The 23,359-nt window shown below is 35.7% G+C and overlaps 2 protein-coding genes across 3 annotated transcripts in view; one reads left to right on the forward strand and one right to left on the reverse strand.

The window, feature by feature from the left end:
* Positions 1–23,359, forward strand: part of LOC136033931 (notchless protein homolog 1-like) — a 135,845-nt gene that overhangs the window by 39,485 nt on the left and 73,001 nt on the right. The gene's annotated exons all lie outside the window — the stretch shown is intronic.
* On the reverse strand, positions 2,070–21,699 carry LOC136033930 (uncharacterized). Its single transcript, XM_065714945.1, has 3 exons — positions 21,511–21,699; positions 7,815–8,068; positions 2,070–3,788 (listed from the first exon to the last, which is right to left on the reverse strand). Exons 1-3 carry the CDS (start codon positions 21,633–21,635, stop codon positions 2,194–2,196), a joined length of 1,974 nt encoding a protein of 657 aa, XP_065571017.1. The 5' UTR covers positions 21,636–21,699; the 3' UTR covers positions 2,070–2,193.

The raw sequence follows: 23,359 nt of genomic DNA on the forward strand, positions 1-23,359 counted from the left end.
AATCGCAAATTTTCGGTTTTGTCCTTTCTACTGACATTATATGGTTGCGTTCAAATCTGTAAACTTAATCATCTAGCGAGTAGATTGTATCTAACAAAAAAAACTAATTAGAAAATTTTCTGGTAGTTTTCTAGTTTGAATTAAAACATTATAATTATTGCTCAGGCACTGTAAATATTTTTGCAGTACCTTAGCGATTCTGAACTGAACTTTAAAATTTTGTCAGCTTCTTTCTTAATGTCTTAAATAGACATTAAGAAAAGAAGTTCGGTAATGATGTTTTTCTAACAACGATTTCTACTAAGCTTTCAAGTTTTTGCATTCTAAGGGTTGGACCTGAGTGGATCTGCGGTACAGTTCTTTTAGGAAACGATTTTTTTTTAGGTTAGGAAGTACGGCAGGGTGTTGGTGGCTTACTTGGGTTAAGAAAGGAAAAAATTTGCTGATGAAAAAACTACATATTCGTGAAATGAATTTGCTGTGTTTAAAAAAACTCTTATTGTGAAAAATGTTGTATGGCCTCCTTTAAGAGACCTGCACAATTTGACTTGATGACAGTCGTTTCCGATTCGACCATCTTGGGGGGGGGGGGGCGGCTGAAGGGAGGGGAAACCGTGTAAATTGAGGTGCGTTTATCTCGCGAACGGGTGATCGGACCTTAATGAAACTTGATATATAGAAAGATGTCATGTTTCAGATGCTCCATTTTCAGTTCGGATCGGATTTGGGAACATTGGGGGATGGAGGGTGGAAACAGAAATCTTGGAAACCGGAAATCTTGGAAAACGCTTAGAGTGGAGAGATCAGGATGAAACTTGTTGTGAAGAACAAGCACAAGTTTTAGATACGTGATTGACATAACCGGACAAGATCCGATCTCTTTGGGGAAGTTGGGAGGATTTCTAGTGTTTTTGCGAGTTCGAAAATAAGCACAAGTTCTAGATGCGTGATTGACATAAACGGACCGGATCCGATCTCTTGTTACAAGTGCCATATGAGCTCTTAGGTTCTTGTCTTTTTTTCAGGGGTTATCTTATCGACCTAACGGTCCTAGAATATCGTAAGAGGCCTCATTCGGAGGAGAACTAAAAGCTATAGTGCCGTTTTTATGTGACGGAAAAATTGGTAGGAAACTCCTTCCCATGCTAATTTTTTCCAAAGCCACCCTATCAAAAATTTTCGATAGCCGTTTTGTTCAACATAGTCGAATAATCTAATAACTATGTCTTTGAGGATGACTTTATCTCTCACAGTCCCAGGGGGAAGGGCTACAAGTTATAAACTTTGCCCATTGTTTACAGCATTGGTATTGGGAAGTATACATACATTTTCTGGGGTTATATTTATGGGGGATGTATGGGGATTGGGTACGTGGGAGGATCTTTCCATGGAGAAAGATTTCACGGGGAAGAGCCATTTCTATGAAGGGGGTATCGGATTTTCCGGTATTATTTAAAAAACGACCAGAAATTTAATAAGACAGCAAGATTTTTCAACTGAAAGAAAGGAGCAACATTAAAACTTAAAGCAATCAGAAATTATTACGTATATGAGGGGGTTCGCCCCCTAGTCATTAGCTTGCTCTTTACGCTAAAGTTTTTTTAGTACTTCAAAAGAGCTATTTATTCTAATTAAACGGGCTTTGTGATTCAGGGGTCATTCTTAAAGCATCAGAAGAAAAATCGAGCTTTAGCGTAAACAGAAAGGTATTGACTAGAGAGGACCCCGTCATACACGTAATAATTACTGTTCATTTTAAGTTGTAATGTTACTTTTTATTTTCAGGTAAATAAATATGTTTTTTTTATTTTACTTACCTGAAGTGAACATTCCTCATGACACACCACGGTCTTTTTTTCTTAGCCAGCCGTTAGATAGGCTCTGCTTCCAGTAAAGTAGGATGATCAAAACTGATTTGGAGTGCTGAGAGTTTAATCGGATGATAAGGGGAAGGGGACTAAATCTTAAATTCCTTTCTCTATTGTTTTAAGGTTATATTTTTTTTTTCAAAAGCAGCAACTGCTGTAAAATCCACAGACATACAAGCTTGTTATGGAATTTAAGTCTCCTTCATATTGCTTTGCTATCTTTTATTATTAAAAAAGAAAGAAAGAAAAGTGGATAACTAATACATAATTGATTACAATTGATATAATTTCAAATTCCGCTTTGAAGGCAAAAATAACTGAAGATTCAGCCTAAGAACCTCCGCACTTTAATACAACTCCCCATCGGACTTCTCCTGTATCCTTCCGGGCATTGAAGCAGCCCAACTGAATCAAAGATGGCTCTCTCCGATAAATCTGCTGCTAAACATGATGGAGTCAGGTTTATAGGGTCTATCTCAAGTACATACCCCTGCTTGCAAAATCGTGTACTTCCAATAGTGTCACAAACTAAGTTATTTGCATCTGATCCCTGTTCATCGAAAAATACCATACTTTCTACCTGTATGTTAGAATGTGTACTTTTCCCCAACATTTCCAGATCAATCAGGAGAAAGCCGTCCCTACATTTGTTTGGCAAACATACTCCCCGCAGAGCATGATATGTACCTTTATTTCTGTAGTCGTTATTCATAGCTATACTAGGAATATCTTTGTCGTAAACTGTATCAGTAGTGACGTTTAGTGTATTATTCGATAATGACTGCTTATAGGTACCTATATAGCTTAAATATGTATTATCTATTTCATCCATGTTCCTTAAAGAAGGTCTCATTGTAGGGCTTAGAATTGTTTTTGTTTCATTTGATACATTTTCTGTATTGATTTTATCTTGAGCTGTACCTCTATATCCTCCTTCAGCTATTGTGTCTTTATTATTTATTTTGTTCTGATTTGTATTCCTATCCATCTGCTTATTTTGTAATCCTTTGACGGGAAATTTTCTGGTTCCAATAAAGCTGAAGTATAGATTGTCAATTTCATCCATATTTCTGGCTCTAATTGGTATTTTTGGCAGCTCTTGCTTTTGGTCTTGGAGCTCAGTTTTCTTTTTAACTCTTTCATTTGACGATTCTACTGTTTCAATATTTTTTATGGTTGTCTCATCGTGGCCAACTTCTTTTCCTGCTCCTTTTCTGATTTTACTGTTTTTTATCTGTGTTATTATAGTTTCTCCTTCCTTACTTTTCACCTTATTTCCTGAATTTGTCGGTTGTGCTGAAAAATCACCATTTTCCCTACCTTGTTCTGAGATCTTGAGTTTTCTGCTTCCCAAATAACTGAAATATGAGTTGTCTATTTCATCCATATTCCTCTGTCTTAATGGGATGTGTTCTGATTGAGTTGTATTGTTTCTGGACTTCTCTTGATCATCATTTGTAAGAGTTGCATTTGCAACTTGATGCTCGATCGAAACTCTTCGACTGCCAATATTACTAAAATATGTGTTGTCTATTTCATCCATGTTTCTTGTTTTATTTAAGGTTGGATTTTGATTTTGTGATATTTTAGCCGAATTCTCATCGTTTCGTTCTGTAGTATTTATTGTTTCACGCGTTTCTTCATACTTTCCACCGTCTTCTACAACGAAGAAGTGGTCGTCGTTGCATGGTTCTTTCTGATAGGCTGTATAACAAGAATCAGTTTTTTCCCAATAGAGAAATCCAGTTTTACATACACAAATAACTACCCCAGTTTCAAGAAACGCAAACGTTTTCCCGTCTTCTTCTTCGCATGGATGAGTTGTATTCTGCAGAAGATACAATGCTTTAGCACATTTTTCTGGCTTTTTGGATGACTCGGCGTTGCATTCCGATGGATATGGCTTACAACTACCGGTATCTAAAAAAAAAATAAAAATAAAATTTACTAAATATAAAAACAAAAATTAAATTAAAAATTTTATATAAAATAAAAATTTAATAAATAAAATAAAAATAGAAATACAATTTTCAGTAATTTTCTTAAAAAAAAAAAAAAAATTACTATGAGAAATACAATTTTCAGTATGGCAAGATTTGAAGTTCGTTTGTTCAGTTTCTACTAGACATGGGTGCCCATAAGTGGGAGGGCTCCAGCCGTCCGCCCGCCCTCCTGGCTGAATGACATTGCCTTATATTTTATATTTCTGATTTCCATTATACAGCATTGGAAGTGCCGATTAGACCAGGTAAGCCCCTCTCCCCATAAAATTTGGGGAAAACTAATAGATTGCTTTGACTTAAGCAGCTTGAAAAAATTAAAGTGTTTTAAAGGGAAAGAAAAGATGGGGAGAAGCATAATTCCAGAAAAGACTAGAGTTCAAAGATGAAGGCCGTGTAGAATATGTAAATCAACATAAAGAAGAAAAAAGGAAATATTGGAATTGATAAATGACGATTGGAATAGCATCATCAAATCTCGGGGCTTGGTTTCAAATATACAATTTGAAATAACTTTAATTTATGATATAGTCCTCTGCCTAGCTTTTGGTTTTGGGATTTTTTTTTAGAGGGACAATAGTATTTAATTCTCTTGTCTTGAGTCTCTTAAAATGGGAATCCTTGCAATTTTTTTTTGTATTTGTTTCTTCATTGTTTTTTCCTTGCCATAGAGCCTTACGGGGGAGACTAAGTTAAAGTGTTTTTTGTTGTGAATCTGTTGATCGAGCAAATTGATTGATTGGTGGAAATTCTATAGGGTAATTTGAAAATGGTAACTGATACAAATTCATTGGGAAAAAAAGGTGGGCCAGGGAACACTAGAGGAAAAGAAGACCCTAGTAGAAGTGTAAGTCGCTGAGAAACTCTTATAGCTGATTAAATACAATTTAGTGGAAAGAACATAGTCTTAATGTAAACTGAAGATCCCACATTGATTGTTTAAATTTTATTTTCCTTTCTTTTGAAACATGAACTACTTTCTTCTGGTATAGCAATTTCGTGGGAAAAATCTAATATCTGCTGCAAAAAAGGGTTTATCAAAAAAAGTTCAATATGGGAAAATGGGGTATGTAGAAAGAACAGTCAAACAGTTCGTCCGTTTTTTTTTTTTTTTTGTCCATTTGTAAGTAGACCTATTGAGCTTAATTGATTCTACAAATGAACGACATAATTTTAAATCGTCCTAATGATTAAAAAAAAATATTCAGGGAATAGAGTAAATTTTGTTTTAACCCTACAACGGAAATACAAGCATAAGGTGAGGTTTTTTTGTTTCAAGTAAGGGAGTTAAAAATATATTTTTTTTGGCTCCTCTCCACACGAAACTACTATTTATGGTTTTCAGAATATTTTAAGATTATGCTAAGTAATTGTTGTATACCGACGTAAAAATCATAAAATAAAGGTGATTTTAAAAATTCTGAAGTGTGCTTTCAGCCTTGAGAAGCTGTTAACACAAAATGATGATGCGTTATTTAAAGCAAATATTGTTCTTCTTCCTTTAAAGTTTTAAGCTTACTTTGCCGGACGAAGGCAATTTGTTATTTGCCTAATTATAAAAGGAACTGATATGTTAAATGTTAACCACTTGAGTTCGACACCTCGTATCTAAAATTACTTTTGGTGTCGGGTCCAATTTGTTGGGATCTAAAATCATGTGATTCTAGAATCTAGATATATGTTTGAAGCCTTTTTCGGGGGATTTTACAGCATGCAATTATACGGTCAAGTCACTGCCCAATTATTAACCCATTTTCTGTCTATATTTTTACCCTCTTTGAAGTAATTAGCAATTGTACTGTTATTTTTTTTTTTTTTTTTTTTTTTTGTAAAGAGAGTTTGCTTTCCACAGCAAAATAGAATTATCCTTGATATTAGGGCGTTTATCCCCCCTTTTCAGGATAAAGTACAGCTTTTAATGGACCAATTTTGGAAACGTTTTATTATCATTTTTTTATTATCATTTTTCATTAAAATCTACGTTTTTGCAATAGAAGAACTACCCCCCGCAGCACCCATATTGCACTAACCCTAAAATTTTCCTTTCAGTGGGATATAAAAGACTAATCACTGGTTTTAAATCGCTATGAACATAACCTGAGCCTAAAATGTACTTTTGAGGCTTCAGTCTTCTTCCCCCATCCGCTACAATAATACAGATTCAAGTTAATCTGTATTTTCCAATATACGTGCTTTTTGCATTACTGAATAAAAAAGTGCTAGTTTATATCTGCTGTTTCGAAGGTTTTGCCCCCCCCCCGAAAAAAAATCCTGCGCACGTGCCTGTATGGGAATGTCCGAATCTTTTGGTAAATTGATTTTTTGAGTCACAATGCTTGCAATTATGTTGCTTAGAATTTAGGTATATTTTTAAGAAATCAATATGAGTGTAAATTCAAGTTGCCACTCTCCTGAGAGTTTCGATATCTTCGGACTTGTTCGACTTGCGGTGAACATTGTGTGGGCATGGTATAAATTTTTGTGGGAACTGTTCTGTTTGAGCATTTAACCACGGAAAAACAGGGACGTTAATTTCCTAATATACAGCAGCGAAAATTGTGCTTTAGTTTCATTGGTTGTACTTTCATAAAGTATACTTGTAACCTAACCCTTTTTTTTGTTAAACACATGTTAGCCATTTTCACACTAGAGCAGATTTAAGCAGCTTCGCCTTTTAAAGCCTGATATATACCCATGTGAAATATAAAGTAGTTGAAGGATCTAAACGTCTTTTAGTCATAATTTTTTCTCTTGTCTTCTGTGTTATAATTATAGAAAAAATTGCAAATATCATCGTTCTCTGTGTTATAATTATAAAAATAAACGCAAAAATCACCGTCCTCTGTGTTTTAATCATAGAAAAAATCGTAAAAATCACAGTCCTCTGTGTTTTAATTACAAAAAAAAATCTGAAAAATCACCATCCTCTGTGTTTTAATTATAGAAAATCGGAAAAATCACCGTCCTCTGTGTTTAAATTATTATAAAATTGTAAAAATCTCCTTCATTTAACTATAAAAGAGTTTTAACTATAAAAGAATCGCCAAAAATCACCGTCCTCTGTGTTTTAATTATAAAAATCACAAAAATCACCGTCATTTGTATTTCAATTATTTAAAAAATTATAAAAATTACCGTTCTCTGTGTTTTAATTATAAAATAATAAAAAAAAAGCTGAATAATCTGGCGTCAGTTTTATATGATGTATAGAGTCTGGAAATACACCTACATTTGGAGATTGGGCTATGTGAGCCGTTACCGTAGTAAAGAAGTAGGGTGGGTATTGATTTACAGCAGTATATATAGCGTTTTTAGAATACCAATATCGCGTGCCTAAAAATTTTTATAATACCCAAGTCGCACAAGATTTACGAGTGTTGTGCATTTTTCTTGATTTTAAATTTACACCTACATTACAAAAGCAGAAAATTGAAATGACAAGAAATGGGTTGCAAGGCCTATAGCCATTCTAATTTATTCTCAAGCATTCCTCTACTAATACTACGTCTTTCTATCGTTTACCATATTCATCATATAGGTAGAAAAAGTGCTGTGCAAAGCTTTGATCTTTTCTAGTTTGAAAAGAAAAACTTTAAATGTTTATTCTAATTAATCATAAGTAGACTCTTGAGAATTGACCATTACTCAACTCAAAAAGTTGCAAGCAGGGCACGCTATTAGTATAGTTTTGAGTAGTTTTGATTTTATCACAAATGTGGCTATAATTCAACCCGAATATACCAATTACATTTCATTTTTTTAGCAATAACTCTTTTTACTTTTTCTTATGATTTTCAATTTAATACACGTTGCTATGTATTATTACGTCTTCATTGTGTCTGTTGGCCTTAGTAGTTGTTTTTTTTTCTTATAAAGCGTCCTGAATGCTAATCTCCACGCAGATAGATAGTGTCGAAAGCCCTTTTTGTCGAGTAAATTTACTTACTAGTTGTTTCGTTCAAAACTACCCATTTTCCGTTAAGACAAGGTCCCTGGGTGAAATAGTCAAAGCATTTGGGCAAGCCTGGAAAGTACGTTGCACTTGATGGACAGTTTTGTCTTTTATTTACGATTCGGTTTATAGTTGTCGCTTCTTTTGTATATGCTCTTGAAGCCTTAGTAGTCAAATGTTCATTTGTCGGAGTTAGTCTTCTTCTTTTCTTTGTTGCTCTGCTTTTTTCAGTTGACCTTTCTATCCGCCTGTAAGAGAGTGACAGCTAAAGCAAGAAAAATCATACATGCAGTCAAGGCGAGAAATAGTAGCACTCCGCTAAAATAATGTTTTTTCAATTTTTGACAAGTACATATTGCTGATATTTTATTTGTTCAGAGAGGAGCTAGGCTAAGAAATTTATTTCTTGGTATTACTTCTGACTAATGTTGGAAGGGGAATTTTCCATTTTTCTGCGTGTGCAGGGAAGGTAGTCGTAATTTTAACCAATGTCACTGAAAAGATTGTAAGCTTGGAGACTCTTTGTCAAACCCCAAAAGACAAAGTCACTGCCATCTTTAGTCTTTTATTAACCTAGCCATTCAGAGTTTGTAATCGTATCGCCTATGCAGTATAGCTGCTTTGCTTTTTGATTCTAGTGAGTACTATTGTACTGCCACTAGTCTTGGAGAGTGAATTAAATTTAAAAAAAGAAGTTTCTTTAACTGAAAGTAAAGAGTGACATTAAAAGTTAAAACGAACAGAAATTATTCCGTATATGAAAGGGGCTGTCCTCTCCTCATTACCCCGCTCTTTACGCTAAAATTAGACTCTTTCTCACAACTCTGCTTTATAAAACAACAAAAATTTTAGCGTAAAGAGCGGGGTGTTGAGGAGGGGACCGTCCCTTTGTTATACGAAATAATTTTTGTTCGTTTTAATTTTTAATGTCACTCCTTACTTTCAGTTAAAAAAATACTTTTTTTTTAATTTCTGAACGTTTTTTTTTAATTAATGCAGGTTTCGAGTTTGGCTCAATGAACAGGAATAATTAAAACTTAATTTGCACATTAATTTTTTTAAACTAATAATACCTTACAATTACCTAAGTTTGATTTTTGTTCCAGTTGCTTAGAATGATTCCTGAATCACAAAGGCTGTTTAATTAAAAAAAAATTGAATGAATGAACTCTTTATCAACTACTAAATTACAAAAACTATAAATACACACAACCGCCGGGGGAAGGGTCAAACAGCCTGATGTTGGACTGTTGCAATCCTCTAGTTCTCAACCTAATTAATTAAAAAAACAAATATTAAAGAAGGACAAAAACACTCTCACTCAATTACCCCTTATACCATAATACTATATATATATATATATATATATATATATAATATATATATATATATATATATATATATATATATATATATATATATATATATTAAAAAAATTACTCCCCACTCCCAATAAATGTTTTTTAATTTTACTTTAAATGACCCAATATGTTCCGCCTCCCTAATGCCAGCTGGGATATGAAATTCTGGATACCGAATTCTGGAAGCTGCACGTGTGGTGTCTCGGTACTCAACAATAAAATTATCTGCCTCTCTAGTCTGATACCCATGGAGTGAATGATTTACTCGAAAACAAGAGCTAAGAGCTCATATGGCACTTGTGACGAGGCGAGAAGAGCTAAGAGCCAAGAGATCATATGGTATGAGCTCTAACAAAATTCTATGAATCAATAGATTGATTTAAAAAGGAAAAATAAGAGGCTTAATGCCGGTCAGGATTTAAAATAAGAGCTCTGAGTCACGATGTACTTCTAAATATCAAAATTCATTAAGATCCGATCACCCACTCGTAAGTTATAAATACCTAATTTTTACTAATTTTTCCTCTCCCTTTAGCCGCCCAGTTGGTCGAATCTGGGAAAACGACTTTATCAAGTCAAATTGTGCAGCTCCCTGACACGCCTACCAATTTTCATCGTCCTAGCACGTCCAGAAGCACCAAACTCGCCAAATCACTGAACCCCTCCCCCCAACTCCCCCAAAGAGAGTGAATCCAGTACGATCGGCCAATCACGTATCAAGGACATTTGTTTATTCTATCCACCAAGCTTCATTCCGATTCTTCCACTCCAAGTGTTTTTCCAAGATTTCCCCCTCCAACTCCCCCCAATGTCAAAAGATCTGGTCGGGATTTGAAATAAGAGCTCTTAGACATGAATTCCTTCTAAAATCAAATTTCATTAAGATCCGATCATCTATTCGTAAGATAAAAATACCCCAATTTTCACGTTTTCCAAGAATTCCGATTTCCCCCTCCAACTCCCCCCAATGTCACAGGATCTGGTCGGAATTTAAACTAGAACTTTAAAGCACAAGATTCTTCTAAATATCAAATTTCATTAAGAGCTGGTCACCCTTTCGTAAGTTACAAATACCTCAATTTTCAAAATTACCAACCCCCCCCCCACCCATTCCACCATAGAGAGCAGATCCGGTCCGGTTATGTCAGTCACGTATTTTAAACAGGTTTCTATTCTTTCCATCCAGTTTCATCCTGATCTCACCGCTTAAGTATTTTCTAAGATTTCCGGTCCCCCAACTGCCCCCCCCCCCCAATTACGCTTGATCCGGTTGAGATTTAAAATAAGAGATCTGAGTTACAAGGTCCTTCTAAATATGAAGTTTCATGAAGATCCGATAATTCCTTCGTAAGTTAAAAAACGTAATTTTTCTTATTTTTCAGAATTAACCCCCCCTCCCCAATAGAGCGGATCCGTTCCAAATATGTAAATCACGTATGTAAGGCTTCTGTTTATTTTTCTCACCAAGTTTCATCCCGATCCCTCCAATCTAAGCGTTTTCCATGATTTTAAGTTCCCCCACCCCAAACTTCCCCCAATGTCACCAGATCCGGTCAGGATTTAAGATAAGAGCTTTGAGACACGATATCCTTCTAAATGTCAAATTTCATTGAGATCCAATCACCCGTTCCTAAGTTAAAAGTACCTCATTTTTTCTAATTTTTTAGAATTAACCCCTCGCCCAACTACCCCAAAGAGAGCGGATCCGTTCCGGTTATGCCAATCATGTATCTAGGACTTGTGCTTATTTTCCCCACCAAGTATCATCCCGATCCCTCCACTCTAAGTGTTTTCCAAGTTTTAGGTTTCCCCCTCCCAACTCCCCCCCCACCATTGTCACCAGATCCGGTCGGGATTTAAAATAAGAGCTCTGAGACACGATATCCTTCTAAATATCAAATTTCATTGAGATCCGATCACCCGTTCGTAAGTTAAAAATACCTAATTTTTTCTAATTTTTCAGAAATAACCCCCCCCCCCAACTACCCCAAAGGGAGCGGATCCGTTCTGTTATGTCAATCATGTATATAGGACTTGTGTTTATTTTTCCCACCAAGTTTCATCCCGATCCCTCCACTATAAGTGTTTTCCCAAGTTTTAGGTTTCCCCCTCCCAAATCCCCCCCAATGTCACCAGATCCGGTCGGGATTTAAAATAAGAGCTCTAAGACACGATAATCTTCTATACACCAAATTTCATTGAGATCTGATCACCCGTTCGTAAGTTAAAAATACCTCATTTTTCTAATTTTTCAGAATTATCCCCCCCCCCCAACTTCCCCAAAGAGAGTGGATCCGTTCAGATTATGTCAATCATGTATCTTGGACTTGTGCGTATTATTTCCATCAAGTTTCATCCGGATCCCTCCATTTTAAGTGTTTTCCAAGATTTTAGGTTTCTCCCCTCCAACTCCCCCCAATGTCATCAGATCCGGTCGGGATTTAAAATAAGAGCTCTGAGACATAATATCACTCCAAACATCAAATTTCATTAAGATCCCATCACCCGCTCATAAGTTAAAAATACTTATTTTTTTCTATTTTTTCCGAATTAACCGGCCCCCACTCCCCCCCCCAGATGGTCAAATCGGGAAAACGACTATTTCTAATTTAATCTGGTCCGGTCCTTGATACGCTTGCGAAATTTCATCGTCCTAGCTTACCTGGAAGTGCCTAAAGTAGCAAAACCGGGACCGACAGACAGACCGACAGAATTTGCGATTGCTATATGTCACTTGGTTATTACCAAGTGCCATAAAAACTGGTAAAAACTGGAGGACATACATCATTGCAACATCCATACGCAAAAACAGCAGCTTGATAATCTCGAATCTGACCAATGTTAACCACTCGTAATTTTTTAAAACATGACGCAGTATCATTAACATTTTCTACATAATTACCAAGAAGACGTAGTGTTTTACTTTGTAGGATCTGCACTCTTTTAAAATTTGCATAGAAATTACTAGACCAAAGGACACAACCATAAGAAATATAAGGCGCAACAATGGTGTTATATAATAATAAAAGAACTGATAATTGTAAAACGTGCTTTAATCTACGCAAAATTCCCAAACCTCTAGCAACTTTAGATGCAACAAGATCACTATGTCTCTTCCAAGATAGATTACAATCAAGCTGGAATCCCAAATAACGCACTTCATGCACCTATGACAAAGGCCTACCGTTAAAAAATATCTTTTTATAAACACATGGAGGTTTACCAACTCTCCTATAAATCATAAAATTAGTTTTATTAACATTCACTGACAAAAGGTTCAAACTTGTAAACACAAAAAATGCCTTTAGTACCCTATTTACTTTCAACAACAAATCATCGACAGATCTAGTAGACACAGTTAAAGCAGTATCATCTGCAAAAGTCGTAATACAACACTCAGGTAAGTAGAAACGCATTGAACAACATACACAAGGTACAGAAGTGGTCCCAAAACAGACCCCTGAGGTACACCACACTTCACTTGAAAAGGAGAAGAAAACACATCAATTAATACAACTTGAATAGATCTACCACTTAGAAAACTATGAAACCTCTTTAAATATTTACCACGAACTTCAAGGGATTGTAGACGTTTGAGTAGAATATTAAAATCCACTGTATCGAATGCTTTTCTAAAAATCGACAAAAAAGTCAAAGGGATTTCACAACGTTCAAAGCATTTATTTACAGTATCACAGAGGGAATGCACGGAATCCGACGTCGAGTGACCTTTCCTAAAGCCAAACTGGTTTTCACTTAACATCCCCGTTTTCATAAGGTTTCAAGTATTTGAAACAATACTTTCAATAATTTGAAACAATTTTTTCAAGTAACATAACAATTTTTTCAAGTATTTTCGAAAACAAGGGTAGGATTGGTATAATTAGAATAATAACCTCTTTTGAAAGTTAAAAAAGAAACTTTAGCGTAAGAGCGAGCTATCGAGGAGAGGCAACACATCTCATATACGTAAGATTTAGTACTATTGTACTGTCATTAGTCTTTGAGAGCGAATTCGCTGTCTCCTGTGGGGGATTCTCTTTTCTTCTTTGTTTGAAGTTATGGTATTAATGACCTAAGCCAAGAAATTCTAATGAGTTTCAATGAGAAAAACCACCAGTGTTGCCAAGTGATTCAAATTTTATTGTGAATATCCATCTTATGGCACTAGTGTTTTAATCTCTTCCTAATTTTAATAACTGAAGAAGCTCTACTATCTACGGTGCTGGCTTTTTTTGTTCCCAACATATCTTTGTTGAGTTGAAAAAGTACCGGTTTCCTGCGCTCTTTTTTTAAACTATTAATTACCATAAGCCATTCCAACTGATAGTTGCTATAGAACAATACTTCTCCGTGCACTTTTCCGAAAGACCCATAAATGGAGGGCCTCTATGGACTGTTCCATCCAATCTAAATTTTCATATTCCTGCTCTTTTTTCATCCGGTAGCCCAACCCCTGAGCACTAAAAATGGGTAGCATCCCCGTATTCTACAGTAAAGGATTCTGCAAATTACAGTTGATGAACTTTGAATGTTTTATGAATTATATGACAGAAATAAGCCTAGTCTTATGCAATATTTTATGTTACATAAATCATTTTTTGACATCGGATACCCCCTTCCGCCCCCTTAGACTATGAACGTACCTAGGGATAGGATTCGTCCCGGTCATTCAAGTGTTTATACTCCAGCAGATGGGGATTTAGGGGGGGGGGTCTGTCTCCCTTATTTAGTCCAAACGATCCTCCTGGAAAAATAGTTACCTAAAATTTGAAAAACAGTTGCATAAAAAGCAGCGTAGAGTCGAGCCCATGTTTAATATGACTTGAGTTTCTTTGGCAGAGCTTTATGGTAAACCTGATTGAGTCTTAGAGAGCTGTTTTTTCTGACAATTTTTGAAAATTAGGGGAGGGTCATAGCTCTCCATCTCAACCGATTTCAAAGAATTGTTATCAAACATATTTTTTATTGGCTCTTGCATGTTATAGCGACCACACTTTTTAACCTGAGTAACTACACTCAGGAAGTGAAGTTAGGTTAATCATATGGAAAAATAAACAAAAATAAGATGGAAATGTAATAATTTAGTAACAAAATTATGGAAACTTCAACAGAAAATTATGGAAAGCAGGCCTCCCAGAACGCATTATGTTAAATACCTAACCCCTAACCCTAACTAACTATATAGTGAAAAGGCTAAGCTGATTATTTCGGTTGGACACAAAACCAGTTTTACAGATCAAGAACTAAGTATGATCGCTATATCATAGAGTACCTTTTTATTAATTGTTTTCAAACAGTTCGTGGTAACGAACTGTAGTAGGGAGCGACCCGGCTCAATAGTAACCGAAACTCTAAACAATGGAATTTTGTTACTAATAGTTACATCAAAAGAATCGCATTTTAATGCTGATTTTAAATATATAAGTTTCATCAAGATCAGTTATACTCATCAAAAGTTACGAGCCTGAGAAAATTTGCCTCATTTTAGAAAGTAGGGGGAAACACCCCCTAAAAGTCATAGAATCTTAACATACAAAATCACACCATCAGATTCAGCGTATCAGAGAACCTTATTGTAGAATTTTCAAGCTCTTATCTACAAAAATGTGGAATTTCACATTTTTTGCCAGAAGACAGATCACGGATGCGTGTTCATTTGGTTGTTTGTTTGTTTTTTTGTTGCTGTTTTTTCCCAGGGGCGATCGTATCGTCTGAGTTGTCCTAGAATGTTGCGAGAGGGCTCATTCTAATGAAAATTAAAAGTTCTATTGCCCTTTTAAGTGACCAAAAAAATTGGAGGGCACCCAGGCCCCCTCCCACGCTCATTTTTTCCCAAAAGTCAGCGGATCAAAATTCTGAGATAGCCATTTTATTCACTATAGTCGGAACTAATAACTATGTCTTTAAGGACGACTTACTCCCCCGCAGTCCCCGAAGGAGGGGGTGTAAGTTACAAACTTTGACCTGTGTTTACATATAGTAATGGTTACTAGGAAGTGTACAGACGTTTTCAGGGGGATGTTTTTGGTTTAGGGGGGAGAGTTGAGGGGGGGTTACGTGGGAGGATATTTCCATGGAGAACTTCTCATGGGGGAAGAGAATTTCAATGAAGGGGGCGCAGGATTTTCTAGCACTATTTGAAAAAACAATGAAAAAATAAATATGATAAGTGTTTTTCTACTGAAAGTAAGTAGCAGCATTAAAACTTAAAACGAACAAAAATTATTACGCACATGAGAGGTTTACCTCCTCGTTATATCTCAATCTTTACGCTAAAGTATTTTTAGTAATTTCAACTATTTATTCTATGGCCTTTTTGATTCAGAGGTCATTCTTAAGGAATTGGGACAAAATCTAAGCTTTAGTGTAAAGAGCGAGGTATCGACGAGGGTTGAACCCCCTCATATACGCAATAAAAACATACGAATATAGAAGTTCGTTATGTAAGTTATGTATATTCGTAAGTTACGTATATTTTTTACCAATGAAAAGTTTGTAAAAAATTAAAAGTTCTAGTTGCTTTTTTAAGTAATCAAAAACTTGGAGGGCAACTAGGCCTCCTCCCTTGCTCCTTTTTTCTCAATATCTTCCGATTAATTGCAATTAATTAATATGAAAATTTTGTTTTAATTATTTATGTGCGGAGAGCCAAGATCAAAACATGCATTAATTCAAAAACGTCCAGAAACTAAACAGAAAAAAACAAGTTTTTTAAATGAAAGTAAGGAGCAACATTAAAACATAAAACGAACAGAAATTAATCCGTATATGAATTGGGCTTTTCCTCCTCAACGCCCCGCTCTTTACGCTAAAGTTTCTTACTGTTTTAAAAATAGAGTTAAGAGAAAGAGCCAAACTTTAGCGTAAAGAGCGAGGCGTTGAGGAGGAAAAGCCCCTTTCATATACGGAGTAATTTCTGTTCGTTTTAAGTGTTAATGTTGCTCCTTACTTTCATTTCAAAAAACTTGTTTTTTATTATTTAATCATGGTAAGAAAGGAGAAAGATCCTCGTTGTGTTGATTGTATGGTCGGAAACGTTTTCGTTACTATGAGATAAATGTCTTGATTATATGCCAAAATGTAATGTCTTTCTTCGATTGCATCTACTAACTGGGTTTGACATATTGGATCCGTGCTGTTTGAAAAATGATGATTGGAGACGTACATGTAAGTAACCTCGCCGGAGAACCCATAACTTCCTAGATACGATTCAAATTTTACGTGATTCTACACACGAACCCTTATAAATTCAACTTGCACTTACATTTGTTCGTGGAAAAAGAAAATTTGCTAGTAAAAAAATTCATTTCTGGCAAAAAAAACTGCATTTTAAAGTTTCGAGAGAAACTAATTCCCGATTTATATTAGTTTTGGAGCCCAAAATATCTAGGCTTGGGTATTGATTTTTATGGCAATTGGTATTAACCAAGTAACATATAGCAATCGCCAATTCTGTCGGTCTGTCTGTCTGTCGGTCTGTCGGTCCCGGTTTTGCTACTTTAGGCACTTCCAGGTAAGCTAGGACGATGAAATTTGGCAGGCGTATCAGGGACGGAACCAGCTTAAATTAGAAATAGTCGTTTTCCCATCCATTTGACCATCCATTTGACCATCTGGGGGGGGGGGAGTGGGGGGCCGGTTAATTCGGAAAAAATAGAAAAAATGAAGTATTTTTCACTTATGAATGGGTGATGGGATCTTAATGAAATTTGATGTTTGGAATGATATTCTGTCTCAGAGCTCTTATTTTAAATCCCGACCGGATCTGATGACATTGGGGGGAGTTGGAGGGAGGAAACCTAAAATCTTGGAAAACATTTAGAGTGGAAGGATCGGGATGAAACTTGATGGGAAAATAAGCACAAGTCCCAGATACATGATTGGCATAATCGGAACGGATCCGCTCTCTTTGGGGTAGTTGGGGGGGGAGGGTAATTCTGAAAAATTAGAAAAAATGAGGTATTTTTAACTTACGAACGGGTGATCTGATCTCAATGAAATTTGATGTTTAGAAGGATATCGTGTCTTAGAGCTCTTATTTTAAATCCCTACCGGATCCGGTGACATTGGTTGGGGAGTTGGGAGGGAGAAACCTAAAACTTGGAAAACACTTAGAGTGGAGGGATCGGGATGAAACTTGGTGAGAAAAATAAGGTCAAGTCCTGGATACATGATTGACATAAACGGAACGGATCCGCTCTCTTTGGGATAGTTGGGGGGGGGGGGTATTTCTGAAAAATTAGAAAAAAATGAGGTATTTTTAACTTACGAACGGGTTATCGGATCTCAATGAAATTTGATATTTAAAAGGATATCGTGTCTCAAAGCCCTTATTTTAAATCCTGACTGGATCTGGTGACGTTGGGGGAAGTTTGGGGTGGGGGAACTTAAAATCATGGTAAACGTTTAGATTGGAGGGATCGGGATGAAACTGGGTGGAAAAAACAAGCAGAAGTCTTACATACGTGATTTACATAATTGGAACGGATTCGATTTATTGGGGTGGGGGTTAATTCTGAAAAATAAGAAAAAATTACGTATTTTTAACTTACAAAGGAGTGATTGGATCTTCATGAAACTTCATATTTAGAAGGACCTCGTAACTCAGATCTCTTATTTTAAATCTCAACCGGATCAAGCGTAATTGGGGGGGCAGTTGGGGGGGGGGGACCGGAAATCTTAGAAATTACTTAAAGCGGTGAGATCAGGATGAAACTGGATGGGAAGAATAAAAACCTGTCTAAGATACGTGACTGACATAACCGAACCGGATCTGCTCTCTTTGGTGGAATTGGAGGGGGGTAACTTTGAAAATTGAGGTATTTGTAACTTACGAAAGGGTGACCAGATCTTAATGAAATTTGATATTTAGAAGGATCTTGTGCTTTAAAGTTCTCATTTAAATTCCGACCAGATCCTGTGACGTTGGGGGGAGTTGGAGGGAGAAACCGGAATTCTTGGAAAACGTGAAAATTGGGGTATTTTTATCTTACGAATATATGATCGGATCTTAATGAAATTTGATTTTTAGAAAGAATTCATGTCTCAGAGCTCTTATTTCAAATCCCGACCAGATCGTTCGACATTGGGGGGAGTTGGAGGGGGAAATCTTGGAAAAACACTTGGAGTGTAGGAATCGGGGTGAAGCTTGGTGGATAGAATAAACAAATGTCCTTGATACGTGATTGACAGAATCGTACTGGATTCGCTCTCTTTGGGGGAGGTGGGGGGAGGGGTTCAGTGATTTGGCGAGTTTGGTGCTTCTGGACGTGCTAGGACGATGAAAATTGATAGGCGTGTCAGGGAGCTGCACAATTTGACTTGATAAAGTCGTTTTCCCAGATTCGACCATCTGGGGGGCTAAAGGGAGAGTTAAAATTAGAAAAAAATAGGCATTTATAACTTACGAGTGGGTGATCGGATCTTAATGAATTTTGATATTTAGAAGGACATCGTGACTCAGAGCTCTTATTTTAAATCCTGACCGGCATTAAGCCTCTTATTTTCCTTTTTAAATCAATCTATTGATTCATAGAATTTTGTTGGAGCTCATACCATATGATCTCTTGGCTCTTAGCTCTTCTCGCTTCGTCACGAGTGCCATTTGAGCTCTTAGCTCTTGTATTTCAGAGTCAGAAAAAAAAAATAACAGAAAACGAAAACTGGCCAATAACCTGAGAAGACAAAAAAAAATTAACATCAAAACACAAAATGGTTAAAACTAAAATTCAAAACAAAAAATCGGCTAGAGAATACATTGAACACACAACATAAATAATTTATTCATTAAATATGTTGCAAAACGTCATTTGCACGTCTCCACATCATAAATTAAAATGTATATAACGAAAAGAGAAATCACCAATGCAACAGCAAACACACATAAAAAAAAAAGGAAAAAAAAGGAGTGAATAAAGAACCATTTGCCTAGTTTGGGCCTTTTGTTCTTGTGGTTGTGCGGGTTAATTACTCTCTCCCCTCCTTTCTGGACGTACATTTTTGGACTTTTTTCCATCGTGAGTGACTATTCCAGTGGAGGGTTGGTTCGGGGATTACAGGAGTGCTTCGGGCCCAGAAAAAGGGAACATCAGGGGAGATGGCGATGGTTGCCTTCCAATTATTTTTGATCCTTAAAAAGAGCTCTGTAATTTTCAGTTTTGTATCGATGGGATTATTTAATCGGATTGAGTTATAATATTTAGATTGTTTGATTACTATTTCTGGGATTCTATCTAATAGCCACTGAACGAAAGTTAAGTCATATTATACTTATGCTTACACAAGCCAGATACTATATTTTGTCTCTTCAGATTAAAAAAACAAAAAACATGAAACTTCAAGTTCAAGTTCAAAATTTTGACTTCAGGGGTAGCAAGAAAGTTCAAGTTTATTGTTTAAACCTCAAAAGTTGAAGCACTGACCACTAGGCAACTCGATTGATTTATTATGCTCGGGACTTAGCTCCTCAATAAATTAAATAAAATAAAACAAGTTTTTTTAAATGAAAGTAAGGAGCGACATTAAAACTTAAAACGAACAGAAATTACTCCGTATATGAAAGGGGCTTTTCCTCCTCGACACCCCGCTCCTTACGCTAAAGTTTTTTATTGTTTTAAAAAGTAGAGTTGCGAGAAAGAATCAAACTTTAGCGCAAGGAGCGGGGTGTCGAGGAGGAAAAGCCCCTTTCATATACGGAGTAATTTCTGTTCGTTTTAAGTTTTAATGTCGCTCCTTACTTTCATTTAAAAAAACTTGTTTTATTTATTTAATTTCTGAAAGTTTTTTAATTAATGCATGACTGATTTTGGCTCTCCGTACATAAATTATTAAAATGAAATTTGCATATTAATTCTTTTTTTGGCTAAATGGCTTTCTCTTAGTTTTGTTCAGACGATTTTGAGAAATAAGGGGTGGGGAAGGAGGTCTTGTTGCCCTCCAATTTTTCGGTTGCTTAAAAAGGCAACTAGATCTTTTATTTTTAACGAACGTTTTTATTAGTAAAAAAAAATACGTAACTTAAGAATTAACTTACGTAACAAACTTTTATATTCTTGTATTTTTGATTATATATGTGAGGGGGTTGGTCCCCTCGTTAATACCTCGCTCTTCACACTAAATCTTGTTTTATCCCAATTCTTTAAGAATGACCCCTGAATCAGAAAGGCCGTAGAATAAATAGTTGAAATTATTTAAAAAAATTTTAGCATAAAGAGTGAAGTGTTTATCTCCTCCTAAATACCTCGCTCTTTATGCTAAAGTATTTTTAGAACCCCTCATATGCGTAATAATCTCTGTTCCTTTTTAAGTTTTAGTGCTTCTCCTTACTTTCAATTGAAAAAACTTTTTCATGTTTATATTTTCATTGTTTTTTTTTATAGTAATGCTAGAAAGTCCTGCGCCCTTTTCATTGAATTTCTCTTCCCCCATGAAATATTCCTCCAAGGAAAGATCCTCCCATATAGCCCCCTCCCCTGAACCCCACACCCAAACCAAAAAAATCCCCCTGATAACGTCGGTATACTTCCCAGTAACCATTACTGTATGTAAACATTGGTCAAAGTTTGTAACTTGCAGCCCCTCCCCCAGGGACTGTGGGGGGTAAGTCATCCCCAAAGACATAGTTATTATGGTTTTCGACTATGCGGAACAAAATGGCTATCTCAAAATTTTGATTCGTTGACTTTGGGAAAAAAATGAGCGTGGGAGGGGGCCTAGGTGCCCTCCAATTTTTTTGGTCACTTAAAAAGGGCACTAGAACTTTTCATTTCCGTTAGAATGAGCCCTCTTGCAACACTCTAGGACCACTTGGTCGATACGATGACCCCTGGGGAAAAAAAAACAAATAAACACGCACCCGTGATTTGTCTTCTGGCAAAAAATACGAAATTCCACATTTTTGTAGATTGGACCTTGGAATTTTTTCTATAGGGTTCTCTGATACGCTGAATGCGATGGTGTAATTTTTGTTAAGATCCTATGACTTTTAGGGGGTGTTACCCCCTATTTTCCAAAATAAGGCAAATTTTCTCAGGCTCGTAACTTTTGATGACAATAACTAAACTTGATGAAACTTATATATTTGAAATCAGCATAAAAATCCGATTCTTTTGATATATCTTTTAGCATCGAAGTTCCGTTTTTTAGAGTTTCGTTTACTATTGAGCCGGGTCGCTCCTTACTACAGTTCGTTACCACGAACTGTTTGAAAATAGAGTAGTCACATCGAATACAAACCTAGAACATTTCGTTGGGCATATTTAAGCACGCATATACTGAGACTTAAATTTCTTTATTAAAAAAGACATTATACCTTATATGTCACTTACCGGCTAAGTTTTGGAAGCTGTTGTTCATTTGAGTCCATCATTTCGTTACTATCGTCATTGAAAACAATTTGACTAAAACAATTGATAAATAACAAGAAAAATATTACAAAAAACTTCATTGTCATAACTTCTAAACAGATTGTAAACTATTCTGCTCTCTGGAAATCTTGAATTTGGGTTTGTTGATAAGTGGGAATTCCCTTTTCTGGAAATATTGAAACATGAATACAACTTGCCAAAATGCTGTTGCATTATTTATGAAAACAAGAACAGGTTTATTTTTTACAATAGAAAGAATACTGTTTGTACCACATGGCTAAGCATTTTCAAAGTAATAAACTAGATCTTCGGTGCCAAGGCCCGTTGAGTGTTGCAGCGAAGTGACCCATAGGCCACAGATCCGTAGCTACACTTGCAACTATGTTTCACGGGTAATAAATGGGTATGCTCTCGTGCAAGGCCGTATCCGGGATTTTTGTTCAGGGGGGAGAGTATTGTTTGGAGGGGGGTTCTTACAAAAAATTAAAATGCAAATATGCTTATATGCATTTTTGTTAAGTTTTTGCCAGTCGGACAAAGCTTTCAAGGGGGGGGGGGTCAAGTCTCCTGACGCTTCCCCTGGATATGGCCTTACTGACGTGTCTCGTTTGCAGATGCGTTATGATTATTATAAGTTACTATTTGTAACCTACACAAGAAATGATTTTTTTTTAATTTCCATTATTTTGGAGTAATTAGTGGCTTTTTCGATAGGTCAAATAAATCTCTAAGCCTAAAAGCACATTTCTGTTGAGCTCGCAAAATTATCCGCAAATATGTCTATATACAAACCTGTCCGCTCAGCTAACCCTTTATTGTCGAAGCTACTTTCCTGGAGCTACTTTCATAAGTGCTACTAAATTTATTTATTTTTTTAACAAAGAATTATAGATTTATTGCTTCCTATTTTTTTTTTTCACAAATAGAAACGAAACTGTTTGGATTTTTATTCCACTCTAAACCTATTTTATCCATCAATTCTTGTAGGGCTTCTTTGTTCAGCTCCTTAATAAGGGTTGAGGTGTCTTATTTCCCCTAGATTGGAGGTGACTAGAAACTATAAAAAAAAATACTTTAAACTGAAACCAAGGACCAACATTAAAACTTAAGACGAATGGAAATTTTTCCGTATAAATAAAAAAGGTCATAGCAGTGTTATTTCTAAAATTAATTTTAATCAAAAACGAGATTAATTTTAAAAAACGAAGCTTTTCCGAGGGAAGTAAAGAACGATGTTGAAGCGTAAAAAGAATACTGCCTCACAGCCTATCTAACATATATCAATAAAACTAATGCAAATAAATCAGCTAGTCGAAAATAGCGACGAAGACCAGACTGCCTTTCCATAACAAACAAATATAAAGTTGAAACAATAGGGAAAATCTTTTCAAGACAGTGGAAATCAGTTTTGTGAATATTTCGGCCCCATGTCCAAGGGCCGTCTTCAGCACAATACGAGAAAGAGAGAGAAAACAGAATATGTATATATAAATAAACTTATATTAAAATGTGAAAATTAAAACTAATAATGTTGAAAACTTTTTAAAACAGCCCTAGCATCCTTACTTCAACGAAGTTCAACCAGGACTCGTTGAATATTATATTATTTAACTATTATATATTGTATATATAATAGTATTATATATACAAGTAATCATAATTTAGAATAGAAATTCCAAGTAAATGGCGTTAGTACTTACGACGAAAAGAAAAAAAAAGAAGAAAAAACACGAGATTATAACTTACTAAACATTGACATGTAAAAAGAAACGAACGAATTGGCCAAACGGTATCAGGAGCTGTGATTCAA

Source organism: Artemia franciscana, chromosome 12 (assembly GCF_032884065.1).
Source record: "Artemia franciscana chromosome 12, ASM3288406v1, whole genome shotgun sequence".
Classification (NCBI taxonomy): domain Eukaryota; kingdom Metazoa; phylum Arthropoda; class Branchiopoda; order Anostraca; family Artemiidae; genus Artemia; species Artemia franciscana.